This window comes from Harpia harpyja, chromosome 10 (genome assembly GCF_026419915.1).
Source record: "Harpia harpyja isolate bHarHar1 chromosome 10, bHarHar1 primary haplotype, whole genome shotgun sequence".
NCBI lineage: Eukaryota > Metazoa > Chordata > Aves > Accipitriformes > Accipitridae > Harpia > Harpia harpyja.
In genome coordinates, this window is record NC_068949.1 from 25,011,221 (window position 1) to 25,035,508 (window position 24,288).

Consider the following 24,288-nt stretch of genomic DNA (forward strand, 5'->3'; position numbering starts at 1 on the left):
CTTAGCCACACACTCATCCCACATGCACGGGGTACAGACATTATGCTTCTGTTCAAAGGGATGGGAGTGCCTGCCAGGTCTCCACAGTCAGCAGTGGAGTACAGAAGACAAGGAAGGTGCCTGGATTTAACCTCTCTTTTCTCCTTGGGTGAAAAACTCTGCAGCATGGATGCTATTTTTTCTCTGGTGCCAGAGGTGTAAGGAGGACAGAGTTGTCCTGAAACACAGGGTCCCTCTTTGAAAGGGCTTCTGAAACCTCCCCAAACTTCCCATTTGCTGCTAGCATCCTGTCACAGAGACTGCTGCATGCCAACCTGTTGCGGTTCCTAGATGCAGCATGCCATTTCTGGGGGAGCCATGGGAGGAAGGGTTGGGCACATGTTAAATACCAGTGCAGTCAGGTTTAGGTGTTCAGATTTGACCTAAAAGCTGCACCACAGTCCATGATATATGGCTATGTTTCACTGACTCAGACAAAAGCTGAATTTTAATCCTAGCAGATCTGCAGATCTGCTGTTTATGGCAATTCAAGAAGACAGGCTGGAATCTACACCCACTACTTGTGGGCTTAGAAATCTATCTTATCTGCACGTCTTTCTCTGATGCAAATTTCCTTTTGCAATCACAAAATCTTTTGCTCACCACCCTGCCCCAAGATGAATAACTGAGTACTTAAAAGAAATTGGGGACTTAACTGTGTGCATATATGTGCAGGGATGTATGTGCATATTATGTTACCTTGCACTCCTATACTCAAACCCCAGAGTCACATCAGCTATGAGTAAGTGAGATATTGACTCACTACTGACATTGACCAGTTCTGAATTGGCTACTTAGAGTTAAAAGATAACATCTTTAGCACACCAAGGTATCAGTTCTGTGTGCCAGTTTCTCAGGTGATATTAGTTATGTTTGCCCCTTAGTAGAAAGGTAAAGAAACAAGGCAATATGTGATGGTTAAAGGATAAAAACACATACAGAACCATGAAGAATAATGAAGATTCACAAAGGGGATTACTTACCTTGTCAAAAAGGCCACATTCACAGATAAGCTGTTCTCGGGCTTTGGTATTGATGGCTATTGTGAACCGCATGTGTGGCACCAAGAGCTGTGAAATGGGATGAACAATGAAAGAAGGCAAACTCTCTGATTGAATTCAACAGCAATCAGGTGTAATGTTTGAAGTCCTGGAAGTTCTGGTGGCTTAGCTGTATGTTGCCTTGCAGGGCAGCCAGCCAAACTATCTCAGCTGAACTATCATCAGGACTTCCTTTTGCTTTGTCAAACTAATGCGATAACCTCCCTGATTCGCATACATCCCTTCATGCAAGAACCAACCTTGAAGAGGGGATGTACAGCAGGCAGCTGCCGGAACATAGCTATGCTGAACACCTCCGAGACTAAGTGTGTCCGTAAGAGATGGGTCACTGTCTGGTGGATGTGGAAATCAGATGAGCGAACCCAAATTTTAGCTAGCAGCCAGTCATATGTGGCATCTGAAGGAAGGAATATGGGATTGTCTGGCCCAGGTTCTTGACCAAGCTGAAAGATATAAAAAGAATAAAAAACCCCAAGTCATTCATGTTTAAGATGAGACAACAAGCAATGTGTCCCTTTAAAGACCCTGACAGTAAGCCCACCTGGATTGCAATGGGTACAATTTTATTCTCCAGATTCTTATACAGCAGACAGATGGGTGCAGCCAAGTACTGTATTGTGCACGGGTCTGTTTTATTGGCATCCACACCATCCAGCAGCTCGTAGTCCACAATGAAAATGTTTCCTTGCTGAGAGGAGGGGAAAAAAAATAAAAAGCATGATGTGCTTTAACAGAGTGCAAGCAGCAAGGCTTGGAAAAAAGATTGGGAAGTCTTGGCCAGAGGCTGGCTTGTGCCCTGTGGTTATGAGTGGCCACCAGCCCACACCCCTTGCTCATGGTGGCTCAGGGATGATGCCATTGAGACAGCAAGCACCTTTACACAAACTACCTGCCTTGTGTCTGCTGAGTCTGATTTGGCATTCATGCAGTGACTCTAAGATGCAAACAAGTTTCAGACTGCCAGCTGAAGAGACCCCCATGCTCATCATACAAACAAAAGCAAGGTACCATCCTTGCAAACCCTTCTTCAGTATGTTAGTTCAACTCTGCAGGTGACAACAGGGTAAGACCCTACCAGGAAAGGGAGAGGCACTTTTCCCCTCCGAGGCAGTCGGTCGATCCCTAACCTTTCAGAGGAAACTGCTGAAAAAGGACTGTTCACCTCCTGGTGACACCTCTTTGATTGGACCTAGAGAAAGGCATGGCCTGCAACTCCAGGACAGCAGGAGAAAACAGTCAGCAGAAGTGTCGCCAGTCTGCAGAGACAACTGGCTTTGCCATGATCAACCATACAGCCTGAAGAGAGGAGATGTGGCTGAAGGTAGTTAGAACAGGGTTTGCAGGTTAGAGGATATGAGAAGGAACAGATGGAGTCCAACCTGACTCAGAACCGTACCTTCACTTCCTCCTCCAGGGTCAGGTTCCTCTCCAGACTGCATTCTACCATATCCATAGTCACTGGCAACTTCTTGGGTATCTCTGTGCATCTCCGGATCAGCACAGGATTGCATCCATTCAGGAACTGGTAGCCAAACATAAAATCTTCCTTCCAGTGCTGCATCACGTATTCTAAAGGAAAACCAAGCCTGGAGTATCAATAACTGCACTGCATCAATATCCTACTGCATTGTAGGATTCCTCCTTTCCTCCCCACTTTTTGTTATACTGCACTGCAACTTTGACTAAAGAAAGTAGCAAGAAAAGGCTTCAAAAGGTGCCATAGAATTTTAAGAAAAATCACTTAAGTTAAATGGGCAATATAATCTTTGCTTTTCACTTTGAGAAGAATTAAATTGATAATAATTTGTTTCTCCATGTACAGAAGCAATGAGGAGTAAAATATTCCACTCCTATGAAAAATACTCTCTCCATCTGCAGACCACCTTGTCAGGTCTTCCATGATATATTTAAATCTCACTCTTCAAATTCTCAGGGTATACAATACAGAGGGATGAGTCCAGAAAAGATGGCACAGGCAGGAGAAGAGAAATACAGAGCAATGTGGGTAGGGAAAGAACAGCAGTGGCTGGAGCAGTTCTCTTAGGTGGAGCTGGGTGAGGGACACCTGGGGAAGGGGTCTGACTTTGACTCAATAAAACTGCTCATTTGTTCTTTTGCTTGTTTAACATTTCTTTTCCTCTGTTTATTTTCCAATTGCTAATGTAAACCCAGATTAACGTCTCTTCTTAATAAAATATAGTTTGGGGTACTCCATCTCTTTACTGTTACATATGTAGTACTACTGGATGTTTCCCACAATTGCAGTGTTCTGTTTCGTAATGTCATGTCGCAACTTCAGCCTACAAATTCGGAGTCAGAAAAAACATGATTAAATGTGAAAAATCCCATTGGTGTCTTCAGGGGAAAAATGAAGCAAGTACAGTTTTCCACTATTGCCTATTTTCAGACAAGGGAGAACTTTTTCTGAAAGCAATTTATTTTTCTACAAAGAGTGAAAGAATGAGAAAGATAGGCCTGAAGGAATGCAGTGATAATTAAAAAAAAGGTCTCAAAACTCACAATGCTTTCTAACAGAGCGGAAAAAAGTTAAGTTTACTTAAAGTTGACATTTACATCATCTCTGTCAATTGCATAATGAGTCTGGAGCTGTATCTGAAGTCTACACCAAGCAAAAAATGACTCATCACCTTGGACAGAAACTGCATGACTGAAAAATGCCTTGAATGACCTTCTCCATTAGCCTTGTTTCTGCCAAGGCTTGCAAATAAGCAGATTCAGAATTGCATTAACGTAACTGAGACTGATGCTTAACATTTAAAACTCACAGAATTGGAGCTTTCCTCATGAGTGTGGAAATGTTATTAATTAAATTAATTGTAGATCATATCTAATTCTGTATTAAAAGTTTTAGGAATCAATCTTATTAAGTGTAAAAAATTGCTGTAATTAGCTTTGAATAGCTCTGGCCACCTTGTGTGCTTTATTTTATACCCGAGACCGCAGAAATTACTCTTATTTCTGTTAACTGGTCCTTAGGCAGCCTGAAGAGGAGCAAAACTTCAGAGCAGGAGGAACTCTGCAGAGTCTGAACAGGCTATTCACACACATTTGTGGAGCCACACACTGTGTATCTATTATATCCAATATTATGGTAAAATAAAGTAAAATAATGTAATCATGGGCTATAGTGGAAGGTTGGGTCTGGCTCACAAATCAAAAGCTTCCCAGCCCTGCTTTACAGAACTGACACCACGAACTTCAAAACCCATGACTGTCTGCAATTCTTTTTAGTGCATTTTCAAGCAACTGCGAAGATTTCCACATTGAAAAGGGTTAAAGAAATTTTGTCTTTGATATGTTAATACTACATCAATGGAGTTTTTAACAGTATGAAAGATACTGCAGAAACTGAATGGCCCTGAATACAAAAGTGAAACTCACACTCTTAGAGAGGGATTTTTGTCTTCTAGTAAGAAAATGCGAGTATAAAATGGAAAGCACAGCAGGACATTTAATGCAGTATGCACAACTAATTCTGACACATTTTTTAAAAGAGATGACATTTTGGATAAATGCCACAAGCCTTTTCAGGCCCAGCTCACACTAATTACCAGTAAGAATCACTGTTCCTCGGGTTGTGGTCTGACAGCCTGTCCTGGCTGCAGCAGGACCAGGTGAAGAAGTTACAGCTCTCAGGTCGTCCCCAGCTCTTTGCAACCCATCCCCAGATCTATTGGCCTAACAACATGGGCTTTCATGCCTGAAATGAATTCTGTCAAAATGACCCCTGTTGGGAAAAATTTCCCACTGAAAAGCATTTGAGCTGCCCCATATCATTACATAAATGGCCCATGAGAACTGACTGAGGGGAGCTACAGGTGAGGTTATGACAGCAGAACTGAGGTAGTGGTACCCTTCCCTTGTTGGGACAGGGTCAAGAAGCCAGGACTATTATCAGTAGTGCAAACAGGACTGAGCACATCGCTGGGATGTTAGGCAACAGACTTGGATCTAGCCTGTGTAATAGGCAAGAGTGGTCACCCTTGTACTTGCCTTTAGTGGAAAACATTTCCAAACATACCTCTTTGGAGATTTTCCATGTATTTAGATGGCTGAAGTGGGACACACACGACCAAACTTTCAAAAATGCCATAAAAGATAATATGCTCTGAAAAGCACTCCCACTAAGCTACCTCTAGGTTTAGATGCAAGATACTTATGAAAATTTATCCTATGAGACTTGCACATATCTGAAAATACATTTCTAAAAGCCAAAAGGGACTAAGATGCCCAACTGGCCTGACCTCCAGTATAGCTCAGGACAGAGAAGGCCACTGAGCGATTCCCAGTAATTTTAGTTTGTGTGAGGTCTTAGTTTCACTTTTTGGTCTTGCAGGCTGCTGGTGTGATCAGCAGTCTGAGATTACACTTTATTTACGAAAAATCATAGGAGAGCAGAAGTGCGGGTCAGCCACTTCCATTCTAATCAGATATGTACAAGACAACTAATTAGTCATTCTGTGATGCAAACATGAGCAAATGCTGACAAACCCACCAGAGATTGTGTTGCTGATTCTGACAAAGATCCTCTCAAAATCTGCAAAATCACTCCAGGAGGACTGGAACATGTGCATGAAACGGTTGACATAGAGATTCTCCATGCTAAAAATAAAACAAAACAAAACATCTCTGAAAAAAATAATCTCCACCTTCCTCAATACTCTTCCCCATTCTCTTCCACTCTTTTATATACCTGCACACAATAAATTTTTCAGTGGTGGAATGTGAGATTGGTCACCCTACAGAATTAAATTTGGTGATTGTACCTTTACACACAAGCCTGAAAGGCATCTCAAGGGCCCAGTTCCTGCTACTGCATTTACTGAACTCCATTCTAGAGTTGTTCTAGGCAGTCTACAATGGCAGTGCTTTAAGACCTATGTCATATAAAAACTATAGTCAGAAAAACTAGTGCTTCACACATTGTCAGTAGTTAGCATCAGCTGAGAGTGCCAAGATCATTATTAGCACCAGTTCAGAAAGGGGTATGGTGACACAAAGAGATCGAGTGATTTGCACAAAGCCCGAACAAACAACCCAGGATCAGTCCAGCCAGTATTCCTAAACAGAGAACAGCTCCTGTAAGTATCTCCGTGACCAAGGCCAGACTGGATCCCACACAGCGTGAGGCCTGAGTTTCGAGAGCTTTCTATTTGCTCACGTAAATAGAGGTTAATGCTGGTTAAACTTGATGCTCATCTCTAACTTCAGGAATCAAGTCACTTGGTTGCAGACATCACATGAACATGGGGGGCTGGGAGCCGGAAACATCAGACTTAAAGTGCTAATTCAGCAAAGTATTCTATCTACAACAGTCAAGCAAGTTCACCTCATATGAGATGACAAGTCCTAAATTGTTAAATAATGCTAAACTGTTTTTATTAAATAGAAATCATTTATTTTGACTAGAAAGCAAATAATGAATTTGAAAAAGAAAGCTGGCTTTCCACTAACACTTCCACTAACACTAACAAATGCACAAAGAAAAGCACACACATCGCACAAAGAAAAGCAAGACAGATAATGGAGTAAAGAAAGGTCACAGTGTTGCAGGAAATCCTCCCAAACAGAATTTGAGGGAGGAAGAATCTCAGGAGGGTGGATTTATAATCAGTAAACTTAGACTAAGGCACCTTAAAAAGAACAGGATTAGAAGTGACTGAAGAGGACCAAAAGCCTGGAAGAACAGCAAGTGGTAATCTGGAGGAGGACTCCAGACCAGCATGACCATAACCCAGACAAAGGAGCTGCTTCTGCACTGAGCCCACACAGGGTGCGTGTACAATGGACTGTTTCTACTGCTGCAGATGGCAGTCAAGGTTAAGAGGTGCCTGGAGGCATGTTAGGGAGTAAACCTCAGGCAACTGTCTAGCCTGGAACAGGAGATGACCTCTCCAGAGGTCTCTTCACACCTGACAGGGACACAGAATGATCATACAGGGATCAAAGAGAGGGTAACTACTGGGCAGGACTTTCTGGATAGACACTAAGTGTCTGAATCACAGATGAACTTCAAGAGGAAGCATGACCTTGACCAGAAGTTTAAGTGATTTTAAACAACATAATTCAGTAGCTTGAGAGGAGTTACTTGAGACTGTCTCATTTGAGAGTTTCCACTAAAGGTCTTGTAGAGCCTCTGCCCTCCTTCAGAACTGCTCTGAGATTAGGAAACACTAGACACATGAACCAGTATGTACTGCTCCTCTCCCGCCTGGGGTGCTCTTCCTGCCTGGGGCTATTAGCCTGATCAAACCAAGCAGCAGGCACAGCACCTGGGATCTAGTCACAAACCTGCTGCGGTTTGACCTGCTGAATGCCAGGCATACATTCATTCTCAGATGTTTCAAAGATTACTTCCTAAAGGAAGCAGTCTTTCACATTTCCTACCTTGGAACAAAATTCCAAAGGACTTAGGAAATACAAACCTGTTTTCCCCAAGAAATCAAGTGCTTCTCAGATGTCTCTGGCACATACTAGAAACCAGAGCAAGGAAAAAATGGCAAAGACTTGCTTGTAGAACTTAATCTGCCCAAATGCAAGACTAGTCCAAAATAGCTACGCAAGCCTGAGTTTCTGGCACAGAATCCAGGATGAGGGTTTCCATTTAGTGTAGGTCACATCAGCACCAGAAACCTTCAGGATTATCCCCACCTACACATGATTAATCCTGTAAACTTAAAGAATTATCCACTGCCAACAGCACCTAAAGATCCAACCTTGCAACAGCAGAAGTAATCTCTGAGACATATCTCCTTCTTTGTAAGTTCAGTTTTGCATGTCCCAAGAAAAAGGGCTTTCCCCTCCCCTCTTCCACTACCCCCTAAGTCTCATATAACTCTCGCAGCTCTCATATTTTTCCTTAAATGTGCTCGCTGCCCACTGCTATACCTGCCCTTGGATTTCCAAACACACCTCCCTGTCTTCCTTCCTACTGCACTCAAACTGAAGGAAGACCCCACGCCTTCCCCTATGTGTCTCCACTCCATTCATGCAGATAGTTGTCCCAAGCTCCCAAAGCACAACAGGGTAGCTAGATAAGGGCTATCAGACTCATTCTCCAAAGCTCTTCACAGTTCACCCAACCAAAGACATAGGTCTGGATTTTCAGCCAAATGTGCCAGGCAAGAAGCATTCTTGTTCCTTGGAAAAATCTCTTTTGTGTCACATCAGTTCTCCAGAATGGCTGGCTATCTTCAATAAAGTTTCAGGTTCCTACTTCATGGGGATGTGCCCTTACAGCCAATGACAAAAATAGATGTTCCTGCATTCTGTTGAATTGTTTGCAAATTTCACTTAGCTGCCACTCAGAATCTCTGACAATATGCTACTGACTGGCAGGATGGGATTGCTAGAAAGGGAACGTAGCCTCCAAATTGGTTATGTTTACTAATGGCAAATTAGTCATCTCCGGCTTTCAGATGCTGCTGCTCCTGCATCACTCAGATCTCCTAAATGAGCTGGGAAACAGCTGTTTTGCACTGGTTAACACCATGCAAGAAGCAACAGCTCTTGGAAAACACAGGATTTGTAAGTTTGGAATACCATGCCATTGCTAGGGTAAGAAGAGAAGATCCCAATGATCCTGCATGGGCTTTGCATATTTTCACACCTCTTCTCTTCCCTTAAAGGAGTTATTCCTTGTGTTTTCTGAGCTAGACTGTTTCCTGAAGCTGGGCCAAGAGAAGAGCTGCACAGTGTTTGCTTTCTTGCCTTGCTTGGAACCTCTTCTTGGTTTTGCCACAGTTTCATTCACAACAGCACAACACAACAACTATGATGGTTTTTTGCCTTTTTCAGGATGGCCTCACCCCTGACTCTGTTTCATGGTGAACAGGTTGTATTGTTGTCCCACCTGATTGAATCTCAGAAGACTTCACAGATATGCATGGGGTCTTCTCCCAGCACTTTCTGGGAGGTAAAGAAAGTGAAATTATCAAATTTGATAATTTGATAAATTCAAATTGATAATTTAACTGATCAGTTTGCACACAGAGGGGAGATAAACTAAGAATTAGAGACTGGCAGTGGTAATCTGGCCTGCATTGTATTCAAGTCCCGATTACAGATCAAGAATGATCTCTTCTGGCCTTATAAAAAAATTGACTTGCCCTTTAAACAACACTATGTAAACTTCCAGAGTTTTCTTGCTTATTTTTCTTACCTTTTTTTTTTAATTTATTTTCCTAAAGAACTATTTCTGATGGCCATTATCAAGTTCATTATCTGCTGACTAAAAGGCGCCTGCAGGGCTGGGTTCTAATACCTGTCTGTGGAAGAGGAACATCAGAGTCTAGGGTTTTCCAAGGATCTATGGTCAAGGCCCCAGATTCTTTAAAACTTCTTAAAGCTTTAAGAATCCACTGAATATTAAAGAACTACTTGAGGAATAAGGTATTTCATGAGGTAAGAAGGGACCTCAACTTCTGGCTCACATTAAAGATGAGAGATTTGGTTCTTCGGAAGTCTAAACATAGATATGAAGTTGAGGCAACACGTGTGCCATTGGGTAAGCTTGGGGGGCAGGAAGCATCTGTCTGTCTTTTGTACCATTAACTCCTTGTGTGACTGTCGTGGTTTAACCCCAGCCAGCAACTAAACACCACGCAGCCGCTCACTCACTCCCCCCCCACCAAGTGGGATGGGGGAGAAAATCGGGAAAAGAAGCAAAACCCATGGGTTGAGATAAGAACGGTTTAATAGAACAGAAAAGAAGAAACTAATAATGATAATGATAACACTAATAAAATGACAACAGTAATAATGAAAGGATTGGAATGTACAAATGATGCGCAGTGCAATTGCTCACCACCCGCCGACCGACACCCAGCCAGTCCCCCCGAGCGGCAATTCCCCGCCCCCACTTCCCCGTTCCTATACTAGATGGGACATCACATGGTATGGAATACCCCGTTGGCCAGTTTGGGTCAGGTGCCCTGGCTGTGTCCTGTGCCAACTTCTTGTGCCCCTCCAGCTTTCTCACTGGCTGGGCATGAGAAGCTGAAAAATCCTTGACATTAGTCTAAACACTGCTGAGCAACAACTGAAGACATCAGTGTTATCAACATTCTTCGCATACTGAGCTCAAAACATAGCACTGTACCAGCTACTAGGAAGACAGTTAACTCTATCCCAGCTGAAACCAGGACAGTGACCCCACAGCCACTTCTCTGGTATAAGAGCTAGTACTGCATTAAAAAGCTACAAAAGCACGCACTCTTCAGCCTGTTCCATTATTCTCCTAACATCCTAGTTTGCATGAGATAGAAAGCTAGAGACCCCTGGTCTTCAAAGCTATTCAGCTGCCTTACTCCAATTAGCTCTGAAAGATCCAGGTCCACCTGGCCATATGTGCTGTGGAAACACACCCATCACCCTGTTCACACCTGCTGGAGATTTATTCTGCTGAAAAAAAAGAAGAAAGATTTGCTGATGTTACAAAGCATCATTCCATTGTGAAAAACAGATCCCGGTGTGGGGGAGAGAGGAGGGAGGGAGAAGTCCAGAGCAGAGCTAATACAGCCAGAAAAAACATGTGTTCTTTGAAGCTTCCAATTTTCCAAACTAGAAAACAAGCAGGTAGATTCTCTCAGAACAAGCCATGCCGTTTAACTCTGTGTTGGTAGTGAAATTCAGCTGCATAAATGTAACACTAAGAATGCTCTGACATGTAAGGTTTCTGCCACCATCAATTGCCCAGATGGACTCAGATAAGCAAGTATTCACTCTTATTAGCAGCTGCAAGTTTCTCAGTATGGCTATTAAACTCCCTAGTTCTCACCAACCTGTGCTTGATGACATAATCTCTACCTGATCACCCAAATAACGGGAGGAACACCTTTCCAAAACATGAAGAGACCAGCACATTAACAGAGTCACAGATGTAGAAGTTGCGGGCCATCTTGGACCAGCCTTGTCTCATCTCAGACTATCCCACCATCTGATAGTATGGTGGATTGTCTGAGATAGCGTGATGTGACCTGGGCACGTGAGACAGATCAGAAGGGGACTCACAGGCCAGAGGGGTCCTATTTGCCTCATTAACCCTGTATTATTTCAAAGAGCTCTGCAGGATTGATTATTCAGGCTCATCCAATGGCCAGGACTCTGTTTTTTTCAATGACATGATACATGCAAGTGGGTGGATGGTGACTTTGTTGCCCCAAGCAGATTACACTCAGATGTGGTTAACTGATGAGCTGCTCAGAACAGCTTTTCTTCAGCAGGATCTCAAGGGTGCATTGATACCATCTTCTTTTGGTATGTGACTGAAACGCTTAATTATTGCAAATAGTCGGGTAGAGAAGTATCTCTAGGGGGCGACTCTGAGAACTAAGTCAAAAGCCTAAGGTATCATGTGCCAATAGTCCTTCTTCCTATGCTTTTCACCAGTCCCTCCTCCATCCGTCTACAGCCAAAACAGTGTCTAATGAGAGTGCAGAGGCTCAGTCAGTTCCCAACGTGAAAAGCTTAAAATATTGATATTTAAAAAAAAAAAAAAACAACTCTTCAAATTCTTTCCTACTTTGATTGACTGCAGATCCAGCTGGGAGAAAAGAATCCAATTTTGAGATTTCAGTGAAACCTAAAAGGTGATCAGATCCTTACCCTGCCCCAAAATAGATTTTGCAAAACTCCTAAAGTTCCACACTTACGCTTTAGAGTAGTTCAGAATGAAGTCAACTCCTTTCTCATTGTCAAACTGGATGTCACGAGGCAGGTCACTGTGAGAATGGGCGTCGATGCTCAGGGGAAAGCCCGGATGCCACTCCTTCCAGCTGAGAAAGCAAGAGAGGTTGGATTAACCATACAACCTTACCAGCATGAGAACTGTGTCATTCCTTTACCTACACTGCTTCTGTGGCTCAACTCTATGAAGTAAATTTGTGGCAGACTCATTTGGGCCAAAAATAGTGACTTGTACCACATCAATACCTACCACTACCCTACAGAATCCTGAAGTACAATGGAAGGCATCTACCTGGCCACCTACCTTCACAAAACTTGAAGCAACTTAATATCTGTGATATTTCCAAACACTTGTCACATTTGGTTGAAATTGGCAGTAGCTTCAAATGTATTGGGAGGGGAGGGGACAGAGAGACAGACAGCTGCCCAATGCACACTCATTCTTGGGGCTACATTTTTTGCAGAACTGAGATACAGCAGCTAAAAGTACTCAGACATGTATTTAGGTTCCTCCAAAAGGCAACTCTGAGAGATGCAGACAGTCTTGATTCAGCTTCTCAGAACAGCCTTACCTCCTAATGGTCACGGCACACATTCTCTGCCGTGTGTTCTTGCACTGTGCCCCATTTTTACTTCAAAACAAAAGAAGGGGATTTGTAAGAATACTGTTTCAATGGTATTTCCAAACTGCCCACCACACACAGACTGCATTGTGTGTTATCAGTTATGCATCTGAATTGTAAATAGCTGTTTCCCTGGAATTACAAATGGTTTTGCCTTCCTTTTTGCATACGTAAATAAGATTTTGTGCCATGCCTCTTTTTGAACTATATCTTCCTCTGCTCTATTTCCTATAATTTGTAAGTAAGATCCTTTCTTAGTCAAATGATATCAACAACTCATGTACCAAGCCTCAATCCATCAATTCGGAATGGACCCTCTGTCCTTCTGATCCTTACTCTCATGATAAGGAGATGCAAGTGCAAGAAACTTTTGTTATTTTAACAGAGAGTATGTCCCTAGGAAAAGGAAATGTCTAATGCCTTCTGGAGATACCCATTGATAAAAGATAGCATTTTCTCATTGTGATCTTGATTAGGAAAAAAAGTCTACGACAGTGTAAAGGTGGGTGTCACAACTGTGTTCTGATAGCACATTCCAGTCCACTCAAACACAGCCAGAACTTCCACTGCACCCCGGTGCAGGAAACAATGAAAACTAGCTTGCTGCAGCAGCCAAAAAGCTCCGGTAAGAGCTGACATGTTCGGATCATGTTCCAAAACTGGAGTATTGCTTGTAAAAGGCAAATGAAATCTGCCTTCAAATCTTCCTTGAAAGTACAACTGTGTGCCAGAGGGCCCACACAGAGACTGTACCAGTGAATTCCCACTTAAGCCTTCCAGATAGGCTTATCTGGGATTCAAGTTATCTCATAATGCCACTTGCACCAGGATGATCATCACTTACAGTGAATTCCATCTAAGTAAAAACCATATATAGCCAACATGGTAACTGATGCTTTCTCTTCTCCAGCATTCCAGTAACTAGAGCAATATGATAATTTGAACATACTCTGCCAAACTCTGACCTAATGAGAATAGGCCCCAGACCTTCTGGGGAGCTATAGGAAACTCACCGGTACGTTTTTTGACGGGTCTCAAGCTCTTTGCGTCTGTGCTGCTTGAGAATCTGGGTCTTGTCATCCCGTGGGAGCTTTGCTGTGAAACAGAGGAAAGAGACAGGTTTATGAGGTTCCTCTACCTATCTCTGCCCAGGTCTTGAGAAGGAAAGCAAAGTTTCCAAACCTTCAAACTTCTGATCTATACCTTTACAAAGTTTCTGTGGGAAATGCTTACATAGTCCAACTTAGTACCTCGAGTAGAAACACAGGTCCCTAGAGAATCTGTGGAAGGAGATAAGCTCCAAACTTGGTGCCTCCAAGGGGCAGTTAGGTCAAGCTAGGAACATCTGTCTCAACCATATATAAAACCTGGATTCCTAGTGTAGACACTTGCTGTACATATCTAGTGTTAAATGGTCTGAATAGGGTCATGGGAATTAATTTTACATTTCAGTGTCTAAGGGAATTTTCATCAATAAGAGAAATCACAACACTGTTCCAGCTAATCTTCTCTGCTAAAAGATGTCTCCAGGAAACATCTCCTATCCTCTCTCCTTGAGCTGTGCTCTCTGCTGTCAGCTTGGGGCAATAGTCATATCTTCTTATCATGAGAACAGGAAAAAAACCCAGTGAGGCTTCATTTCTAGACAGCTTGCTCTTCTGACCATGTATTCAATATACCATTAAATGACACAGAGACTTCCTTAGTGATCAGAGAAAGGGCAAGGTACGTGACTCACTTTACATACACAAATGCGAAGGCAGATAAAGCCAGCAGTTTCATGGAAATAGCTGTTTGGGATTTGGAGTTGGAAATATCAGAGGTAATACAACTGATAACATACATGGCTAACAGTTTCCAGCTGGTTGTGTTCAAGTTACTAATAGGGTTTCACTTGCTTTTGTCCTTTACCTCACCATACTCTGAAAGCCACGCAAAGCTGCTTTCCATGAATGTGTTACAGTTGTTATAAATCAAATTATGAAAAATGGAAAGTCCCTCTGGAGATCAAAAATAAACTGACACATAGCTGTGATTATAGGACAAAAGGCTTCATATGCAAAATTCCTCAGCCAGGAGTAGCCAAAAACTTAATGGGAAGATAAACATTTATATCCTACCATCTCATATATTGTTTCAGCTGTTTTGAGGCACTCATGCTGCAGACCACTACAGCAGCCAACCTACCCTAGGAAGCACAGAGGGGAACAAGAAAACATCAGTGACAAATGTCTGCCCCAAGCCTGATACCAGCAAGTAAGTAGTCAGAGACAGTTAAAACACAAGTTTCAGGTCCAACAGGCCGCTCTGAACACAGCACAGAAGTGCTGTAACACTTTCCTCAGCTGGTCACCACTACATGCAGCAGTCATATCCATCTCACCCTGCCTTCTCCTGGACTTGACAGCATGCAAAGAGAAGGGGTGAAAAGTGAAGCTGCTGTTTCAAGTCAATCTTTGCACCTTCTGAGCAGCCTGCTTTGGGATTTTATTTCACTCTCATGAAAACAAGACAATTTACAGGCAATTAATCATGGGCCACTTAGGGGCTTAGTATGAAACAAAGACAGGACACTAATTCTAATTAGATCAAAAGGGCTTCCAGCAACGGAGCTGTGGAGCAGACAAAACTTTGGCATTAGGGTCAGCCTTCAAATTCAAGACCAGTGTAACAAGCCAGCGTAAGGACTCTTCCTTGCATGTGCTTCCAAAAATATCCAACTCAACTGCCAGTGCCCAGTCCAACAAACTGCTCAGAAAGCAGTTCTAGTCAGCAGGGAAAGCCCATTCCCTAGGATGCAGCAGGGGACTGGCAGTGGGTCTCCATGTGAGAGAGAAGATTGGGAGATACATGGGGAAAGGGGAAGGAGAGGTAGAAGAATTCTGGATGTTCTGCAGGAGATCAGGTTTCTTATGGCTCTCACCTCTTCCATCTCGAAGGACAATCTCTTTTTCATCTGTAATCCAGCGGTAACATGGGAACTCCAAATAGTCACCCACTGGCGTTTTGACAGTCATATATTTAAGGTACCAGTCATCCTGGTACCAATATTTTCGTTTCTCAATTTTTATTAGCTGAATTTCTCCAAGGTCTTCTTCCACAGTCACATCATAGGAGTCAACCTACAGAGCAGAATACAGTCAATGATCCACTGCATATGCAGGAAGCACAACACAAGCATACCTGGCCTTTCCTGATATGGCATGGGTACAACAGAACTTTCCAGCTTCTGGTGGGTGAGAAAAAGAAGACCTATTACTGGACTGCAATGCAACAGAAAAATTAATAAAAGAACAAACAAGAACATGGAAAACACTCCAGAAATGGAGAAACATTTTTGTATGCAACCTAAAAATTATATTACTCCTTGAAATGTTTGCAAGTCTGACAAAAACATGCAGACCATTAAATCATTTACTGCTCTCCTAGCAGTAGCTGAAAGTGGTATTGCTAAGGCACATCTGTTCATGCAACTGGAGTGGAAAGATGATCATGAGATTAACACATTGGACTAGGAATCTAAAGACCTGTGTGTATTAGTCATATGTGCTTCAGACTAAGGACAGCATCCAGGCCACATAAATCTCTCTTCTTTTGGGCTTCCTGTGGCCAGTCTTCTTCAGTTCTCCATTTTTAAAATGAGGACAATGGTACACTTGGCTCAGATTTGGACAATGACACATTTTATGTTTGTACAGCTTAGATGTACAAAGCAATTTAAGTAGCTAACTGAAAACAAGGTTCACAAGAACCCCATCTAGATCTGGAGGCACTTCATTCTTTCACTGTAAACAAGCCAGCATGTGGAAACATGGTTTAGCTCCTTCCTCAGTTTGGAGTTAACTCAAAGGCCTGACTCCTGCAACATGGAGGGACCTCAGCCCAGACTTGCACAGCAGCTAGTCTGTTTAGTCCTGTCCCATGCTAAGGGTCTGGTCACAGGATCTTTCCACTGAGCTGGTACTGAAGGCTAGGACCACCCATACCTGCTCCTGCAGGAGTGCCCTCATCAGTGGCCTACAGGGACAGGCCCCTGAAACCTTGAGTTATTGGCCATGCAATGATCCAGGTGAGGAGCAGACCAGTCCTGGTGCTGCCCCTACACAAAGCTTTGCTGAGGTGTGAGGGCTGCAGCTCTGAACCTGGTCAGGCTGAGGAAGCAACTGCATACCATGCTTTCCCTTTCTTGACGACTGCTCCAGCAAGGCTACAAAGAAGTAGCAGTGAACATTTTCTCCTTCCATTTGAATTACAATGGCTTTGACTACCAAGCTCAGCATTTCTTCCACGTGGTAGGTCTGTTCTCAGCCCACAAATATGATTTGGCCTCTCAGGGCTTCACCATCAGATGGCTTGAAATGGATGGAGCCACTTGGCCCACCTTAGCTGCTAAGTGCTCTAGCTACTGAGGTGTGACGGGTGGCCTCACTGAAGGCCACAGAGAACTAGTCACCTAGACACACCAAGGTCAGGCACCGGTTCACTGTGTAAATCGCCTCTCCCACAACACTGCTTTCAGTGCTGCAGCTACATGGCCAGGCCTGGGAGAAGGACAGTTGTGGACATGGTGCTTCCCTCAGCACTTCTTGCCCATGCTAAGCACCCCTGACTCAGCACAACGGCTGTTATGAATGCTGACTTAAGTGCCTTGCTAAATTGCCTAACAGATTTAGGACAGTGAACACTTATCCCAGAGATGGGTACTTCAGTCCCCTCATGGGACTAACTTCTCAGGGATGCATGCAGTCTCTTACTGCATGTGGGAAGAGCACCCAGCAAATGACAGTTCTGGTGGCACTTGCACTGTTAGGCAATACCAGCATAGGAAGAAATGAGTAATTGTTTCAAATATGACCAGTAAGACACCATGTCACGCTAGGCAATTCAGGAGATCAGGAATTGACTCTCACTTTCCAAGAGTGTAAACACCTCAGGGCAAACCAGAGTAGCCAAGTGCTTATTGTCACAAAGCTGAGTGGGCTATGGCAACCATGGGAGCAGCAGGCAAAGCCCATTCTGCTCAGATGATCCTGCTAAGCTTCGTGTGGTTACAAGTAGAGACTTCATTCTCTTGTGGTTTTTCTCAACGCAGTCAACAATCTTAGAAATCAACCAGCTGCTGATATCAAAAGGATGAGGTACTGCATCGACATGTTGCAGTGCCTGTAGAGACTCACCTGCCTCTGTGAGCTTTGTCACTTGGCTCCTGATCTAGACACCACACTCTGCTTGCTCTTTTCAGGAGCACTTTCTTAGCCTTCGCCAGGCATTTGATATATGCCCATTGTTACTGTCTTACTTGCTAGAGAAAGGCTAATTCACATAAGGACCAAAACTGAAAAGTGAAGAAAGATTAAATTCCCGACAGGAGAAAGGAGAAAAAAAAAGTAATTTTTAAATGTCTTCAGATGGCACTTATTCATTCAACTGTTACAAAAGAAAGATTCATAGGAACTTGCACACACGTGACTGGAAGAACACACATAAGAAGGATCCCTTGGCATCCCTTCCTCTCCCACTTTAACCCAAGCTTCCCACATTATTGATGCAAAGTACCCTTTTCTATGAGCTATCCATGAATTACCAGCTGTGATGATCATTTTGGGATGAAGACACCTATCTGTCCACCAAAGTTTGGGATGGCAGACCTCAGTTCTCTCATAACCCATTACATAAAAATACCAGCTTTCGTAAAGTTTGTCACATCTAATTGACTCACAGAAGCCAGAGAAAAATAAAAAACCCTTTAGGCTTTGAAGTCCACCCTGCAGACAATGAAACATTGTCCTTGCTTGTCTTTCCCCAAAGATGTTCTTCAATCAACTTTGAAACTGTCAGGCCATAATTGCTACACTGCAACTCATAAGAGGCTGTTTCATACTAACAAGGATATTGGAATTTCTTCTACTATGCAGCCTAATTTAATTTTAGGTTCAAATATTTAAAATGGGCGTGGATAGTACTTATTTTGATTTGCTGATACTTAACAGACTAATCTTTCTGAGCTATATTCTCCCCATGCCTATTAAAGCAAAAGACATTGAACTGTTTCTTTTAAAAAGGAAGCCCATCATGTCTTAAACAAAAATTTGCAATGTTTATGTCAATGGCACACCCGTACACATCAGGTGGTAACAAACAAGCTGCTTCACAAATAGCCTGGCGGTCCTTAGCAAGCTTGGGCTGACAGCATCTGTCTGCTAGGATGTGAACTGAGAGATGAAAATCACAGAGCTGAGATTTCAACGGACATATTAAAATGACACTTGCCATTTTTCCTTGCATCTCCATAGCACAAAAAAGATAGTTCTTTCTGTAGAGCCAATAAATATACTAATTTTAAACATTTTTTTGAAAGTTTATGTTGCTGACTCTTCAATGCCTCCACGCCCACACTATCCAGAACAGCTAAAAGGATCATGTGTAAAGGTAAATTCATTCCCTTGATGGTTCATGATTTTGAACCAGCTGTGGAGACTGAAAAATGTTGAGTGGCTTTTCTCAGAAATCACATTAACAGTGCCTTGAGCCACAGCTATGACAGTCAGTGACTGTAGGTCATAGCCCTGTGCTCCTGGCTAAGTGAATGGAGATTCCTCTCTCCCACAACGCTGGTTTCAAACACTGCCCTCATCTTTGCCTATCACCCCACACCCAATATTCTCAGCTTCACTCTTGTCAATTGGCACAAAGAGTTCTGGATGATGGCTAGAAAATGTAGATTACATGGTCAGATTGTTTCCCATTCTTCAAATCTTCTGTCCTGAAACAGGCAGCACTTGAACCATTTCCATTTCATGTTCATTTACCTGCAACTCCTGGTTTTCTCAGTAAAAACAGCATCAATAAACTCTTTACCAGGCTTGGGTTTCGCACTGAGTCAGTACTTCTGCAATTTCGTACTTCTTTCCAGGACCAGACAGCACTTCGCAGAAGAGTCCCTCATCACAGGCTGTCATATCATGTACCTCAAACTCAGCCGCTTCCTGCTTGTACACCCCTTTATGCAACTGCAATGCAAAATTAATTATCTCTTTCCATTTTACCATGATCTTGGTGCATCTGGCAGTCAGGAGTTGGAAGTAGCCACCTTGCAGAGACACAGTCCAAACAAATCCACAAACCTATGTGAATTATTACCTATTCATTACTATAAAGGGAATTTAAACATGTAAAGACTAATGCAATAACCTACAGAAGCAAATGATAAACTGCATCTGGATCAGATTCACTTTGTATTCAGCTACTTGGGATTTTTATGCTCCATCTTCTCACTCACTTCAAGTTCCAGGGCTAGCCGTGTACAAAGGAAGAATAAGGTGACCAAAGCCACTGTCTGGATAGGGGAAACGTACTGTGTTATTTTTAGCTCAAGTCCTCATGAAAACCCATTGCTGTCAAGTAATTGGTATGGCACAGAAAGTCTGAAATTAGTCTTATTTTCTCATCAACTCCTTGTTGCCCAAGATACCTGACTATCCTTTTTTTAATTCATCTCCTTTAAAGGTTCAGCTAACAATTTCATTTTTTAAAAATCCTCGTTTCCACATATGTATTTCTATAGTTCTTATGATGTCACACCTATATATGTATATACACATCTAAGATTTAAATTAAAGAGCAATGTGAATCAGATCCAAAGAGTTGATAGAAATGTCACATCAACAGCCAATCTTTGGAAGAAACTTATTCCTCTAGTAACAATCTCTTTGCTAATATTACAAGAGCCCTAAAATAGTTGCACAAGTCACTGTTGATGTAATGCAAAAAGGACATTCAATTAGCCTAAATGTTCCCGAAGGTTTTTAATCTTTTTATGACCATCACAGTTCCCATTTTAATGGCACTTCTGAAAGTGAGGGTTCCCTCCTGATGTCTCACCCAGCTTTCGCTGCCTCCAAGCCAGCGATGCCGTGGGCTCACCTGAGATGACAATTTTGCTAATGCAGTAAAGGTGTGTCAGGTTACAAAGATGGTACAAGGTCCAGGTAAGACTCGACAGTTGGTCGCTCAAGGTTTCTATGGCATTTGTTGTATGAGGTCTCCTGGTAAACACATGGCATCCCTGATGACTGCACAGTGAGCCAGAGATGCTAGGAGTTTTTACGCAGTTTGAGTTCAGAGTGAGATAACAGAATTAATGAAGGCTCTTGGACTGTTCAAACTCCCATAGCATCCTGTTCAAGCAATTTAATCTCACACAAAATGTAAGGTCTTTCTTTTTGAGGAGAGACTCCTACTGACTAACCTGATATTGCCAAAAGGATGACACAGACTTTCTATAAGCACAAAGCTCTAAATGGAAAGAACTGTATTTCCCTTCTGGAAATACTTGTTTGCGTGTTTCTTTCAACAAAAGCAAGAAGCAGATGAAGGGGTAACAGGAAGAAAACAGAGAACTGAGTGACACCATAACACTTGCTTTGAAATCACTCGGCACTAACAGGAACTTACTCATAAGACACTGAGTAAAGAAGAGCAGCAATGGCTTTCTACATCGCCTGTGTCTAGTACTTGGAGTAAGTCAGACAAAAACTACAACTGAGCTAACATTGTGCAAATCCCTTCAGGTTTTTCCACATCCCTTTCCCTCAATCAACATTTGGCATGCAAATCTCCTACTCAGAACTGGCCCAAGCTCTCATTCATCATATCTAGTAATATGCACAATTTGCATTAATTCAAATGAAGACATTACCAGGATAATGGAACTACTGAGCCTCGCCCAACATTTAGAAAAGAAACTGGAAAGCAGACAAAGCCTTACAAGATAATACTGTAAAATTCTGGTCACCCACTGAAAAAGTGCATTTTTTTGCAAGTGTGTTCACAATTGAATTCTCTGCAGAAACAGAAAATTCCAGAGATGCTATTGAAAGAAACACTAAAGGCAGAACTGTGAAACTAGTTGCTACATTTTACAAACCAACCAACCTGAAAGTCTTCTGGCCTGCTTCAGTTTTATTTTTTTTGGTTTTGTATTGGTATTTTTCTCTTCCTTCCTTTTTTCTTTGCACAATGTATTAGTAAGACTCACAGTGTTTTGGGCACAATGTTACCTGAACGGGTGCCTGGAGAAGCACACTGCGCTCCCCAAGAAAACATCCTCAACAACAAAACTTAGCACATTGTACTGCAAGCGTCCAATGAGCCAGACACTTTATGGGTCACAGAGTTACTCTCATTCTCCACAATAAATACATGCTGAAAAAACTGCCTGCGTATTTGTAGTATCAAACACATAACAATTAATAGAAATAATTCATTTGGAGAGGAGAAAAAGTCCTCATCTGGATTTAGTCAAGAACCTTTGCACCTGGAAACAAGTTTGACAAAAAAAGAAGAGACAGTCCCAGCCTCAGAAAGCTTACTTAGCTAACAATGCATTTTATGCAAAATGCTAGGACCCAGATGAAGACTGTCAAATGTGCCTAAAAGCTACCTTCCCGAGGAGATGTAACTAGTCCTTTTAGGTGCAGAGATCCTCTGCTGTAATGCTACTAACATCCACAAACCTTTGTTCATTGCTTCCTCACCCAGTGGGGTCCAGTGCTTGCAGGTACCTCTGCTCCTGCTGGACCTGCTCCCACAGCAGTTCAAGAGTTGCTGCTGAGCAAGTACTTAATGATCACATCATGGCATTTTCTCCCTGTGACAGGATCCAATCCAATCGGATGTTCAGAGTACTGCCAGGCTCTCTATCACAGCCATCTCTCAAAGACAGTGAAACCCTCTTTTGTAGCCCAGGGATAAAAGTAAACCGCCTGGTCGCTGGAGACCCTGGTGCTTATCTCCTCAGCTGGGCAGGGCTCATCCCTCCTGGGAAAGCACCCTAACCCTAAGTTTGCAGGACAGTGTGAGGTCTTCTTCAACCTCTCTTGCTAATGTTGCTAAGCTTCACTTAAAATATGTGACTGTTCACAGAATGAGAGAGAAAGAATGACTGAGCATCCATTTGGGAGATTCAGATAACAAGGTTCTAAGCTAATGAATGTTTAATCATGAAGGAAAGTAACTTCAACAGCAGCGGCAGGTAAGTCCTCACACCTGAATTTGCTAGAGCCTCTCCTCAGAACATCAGCTATAAATACCTGGGGACCATATCTACACGTGCCATCAACACTTATTCAAAATGCTGACTTCTGTTACCCATATCTGCGATGTCTAACGCAGAAAAGACCGGATACCTAACTTAGGCTGTGAACCCCATGGTTAAAAAAACCACACCTAAAGGCAAAGCAGCGCCATGGCAGTGAAGTCTCACCCGTATATGCAGTGGTATGTCTCATTTCCAAAGTGACTTATGAGCACTTTGTTAAAACTTTCAAAGTTGCTTAAATCTCATCAGACCTTTTGGAAGCTGTGACTTAGGTTTCTAAATAAAATACACATTTTGGGAGGGGAAAAAAAAATGAACTGAGTCTATTATTTTCACAGGAGACAATACGCAAATAAATAAATGGCATTCTAAAACAGTGCTCAGAGTATAAGCGTTTACAGATGGATAGCCTGGATATTGTGATAAGATCACAGAGAGGACAGGGCACAACATGCAGCAGAAATCAAGGTTAGAAAGAATGGCATAGCTGATAGCCCGGTCCCAACTTCATTCTCACTCACACTTGCATGTTCATGCTGTTTTCCAACTTTTATTGAAGTTCCCCTACAAACCTCCCTTGGCTGGTGGTGTAATTCCCACTGGAAGCTCTTACCTCTTTGTTTAATTCCTTGGCGATATCAGGGCTCTAACGACTACTAAATACTGACCCTAAACATCACCTGTCAACAGGATGCACAACACAATTTTTTTTAGTATTTGTAGGAAAGTGCAAGGACATCTGAAAGCCCAGTCTAAGCCAGAACCAAAGGGCCCCCTCCTTCCCCACGACTGACCAACCGCAGCCAGGGCTAACCTCCAGGACAGGGATGCCAGCGAGGGGCGGCCGGGAATGGCAGCAGGCACCTAGGTCCCGGTGTCCTGCTCCGGAGCGCCGGCACACGGGGACGGGAGCGTAAAAAAGCCCAGCCCAGCCGCAGTCCCTCGGGGCGCCGGGCGAGGTACCGCTGAAAGCTCCACCGTCCCCGGTCTTGCGGGTCCGGCCCGCGGCACCCGCGAAGGGAGATACGCGACGGCTCGTACGCGGTGAAACCCCTCGGACACCGCCGGGGCGGGGGGGGGGGGGGGAGAGACGGGACACGGGGCGGCCGCGGGGTGCGGGTCCCCCCCCGCCCCGCTAGACTCACCGCGCCGCGCTCGAAGTCGTTGTAGAAAGGTTTGTCCAGGAGGTGCCTCTCGCTGCAGCCCGCCGTGCCCTCCAGGGTCAGGTACACGTAGTCGTCGGTGCCCGCGAACCACTGGCTGCCCGTGGCCACCGTCACCGTGTAGGACGGCATGGTCCCACCGACGCGGATCGCCCCGACTCGGCTCTGCACGGCCCCACCGACCCGGCCCGACCCGCCGCTGCCGAGCCGCGCTCCTGCCCTAGCCCGGACCCTGCTCAGCGCCGCCTCCACCTCCTCCTCCTCCTCCTCCTCCTCCGCCACCGCACGGCTGCCCGCCCCTTCCCCAGCGCCCGGCACACCTACCCCGGTACCCTATACAGCCCTCGCCGCAGCCCCCCCCCGCCCCGACACCCCCGTGCTGCACCGCTGCCCGCTCCCCGCCCCTGTCCCGGCACAGCCGCCCAGCACCCTGTGCTGCAGCCCTGTCCCGCACCCCGCACACAGCCCTAGTAGCACACCTGCCCTCCAACTCTGCACCAGCTCCACGCCAGCACACTTTCCACAGCCCTGCGCGCAGCACTTTTCTCTTGATATTCTTCCACGGTTGCACAATCCTGCACAGCACTCGGAGCTCT

General features: G+C 43.8%; 1 protein-coding gene across 2 annotated transcripts in view; it reads right to left on the bottom strand.

The window, feature by feature from the left end:
* Positions 1-23,904, bottom strand: part of ALOX5 (arachidonate 5-lipoxygenase) — a 35,537-nt gene extending 11,633 nt beyond the window's left edge. The window contains exons 1-9 of one of the 2 annotated variants that reach the window (XM_052799574.1): positions 23,675-23,903; positions 15,354-15,552; positions 13,444-13,525; positions 11,774-11,896; positions 5,617-5,723; positions 2,497-2,669; positions 1,642-1,788; positions 1,340-1,543; positions 1,023-1,109 (exon numbers count right to left, since the gene is read on the bottom strand). In XM_052799574.1, the coding sequence (XP_052655534.1) occupies positions 1,023-1,109; positions 1,340-1,543; positions 1,642-1,788; positions 2,497-2,669; positions 5,617-5,723; positions 11,774-11,896; positions 13,444-13,525; positions 15,354-15,552; positions 23,675-23,824 (1,272 nt within the window). In that variant the 5' untranslated portion in view covers positions 23,825-23,903. Of the gene's footprint in view, positions 1-1,022; positions 1,110-1,339; positions 1,544-1,641; positions 1,789-2,496; positions 2,670-5,616; positions 5,724-11,773; positions 11,897-13,443; positions 13,526-15,353; positions 15,553-23,674 lie in introns of both variants that reach the window. The other variant, XM_052799575.1, reaches the window with a different exon arrangement.
* Between the last annotated feature and the right edge of the window lie 384 nt (positions 23,905-24,288).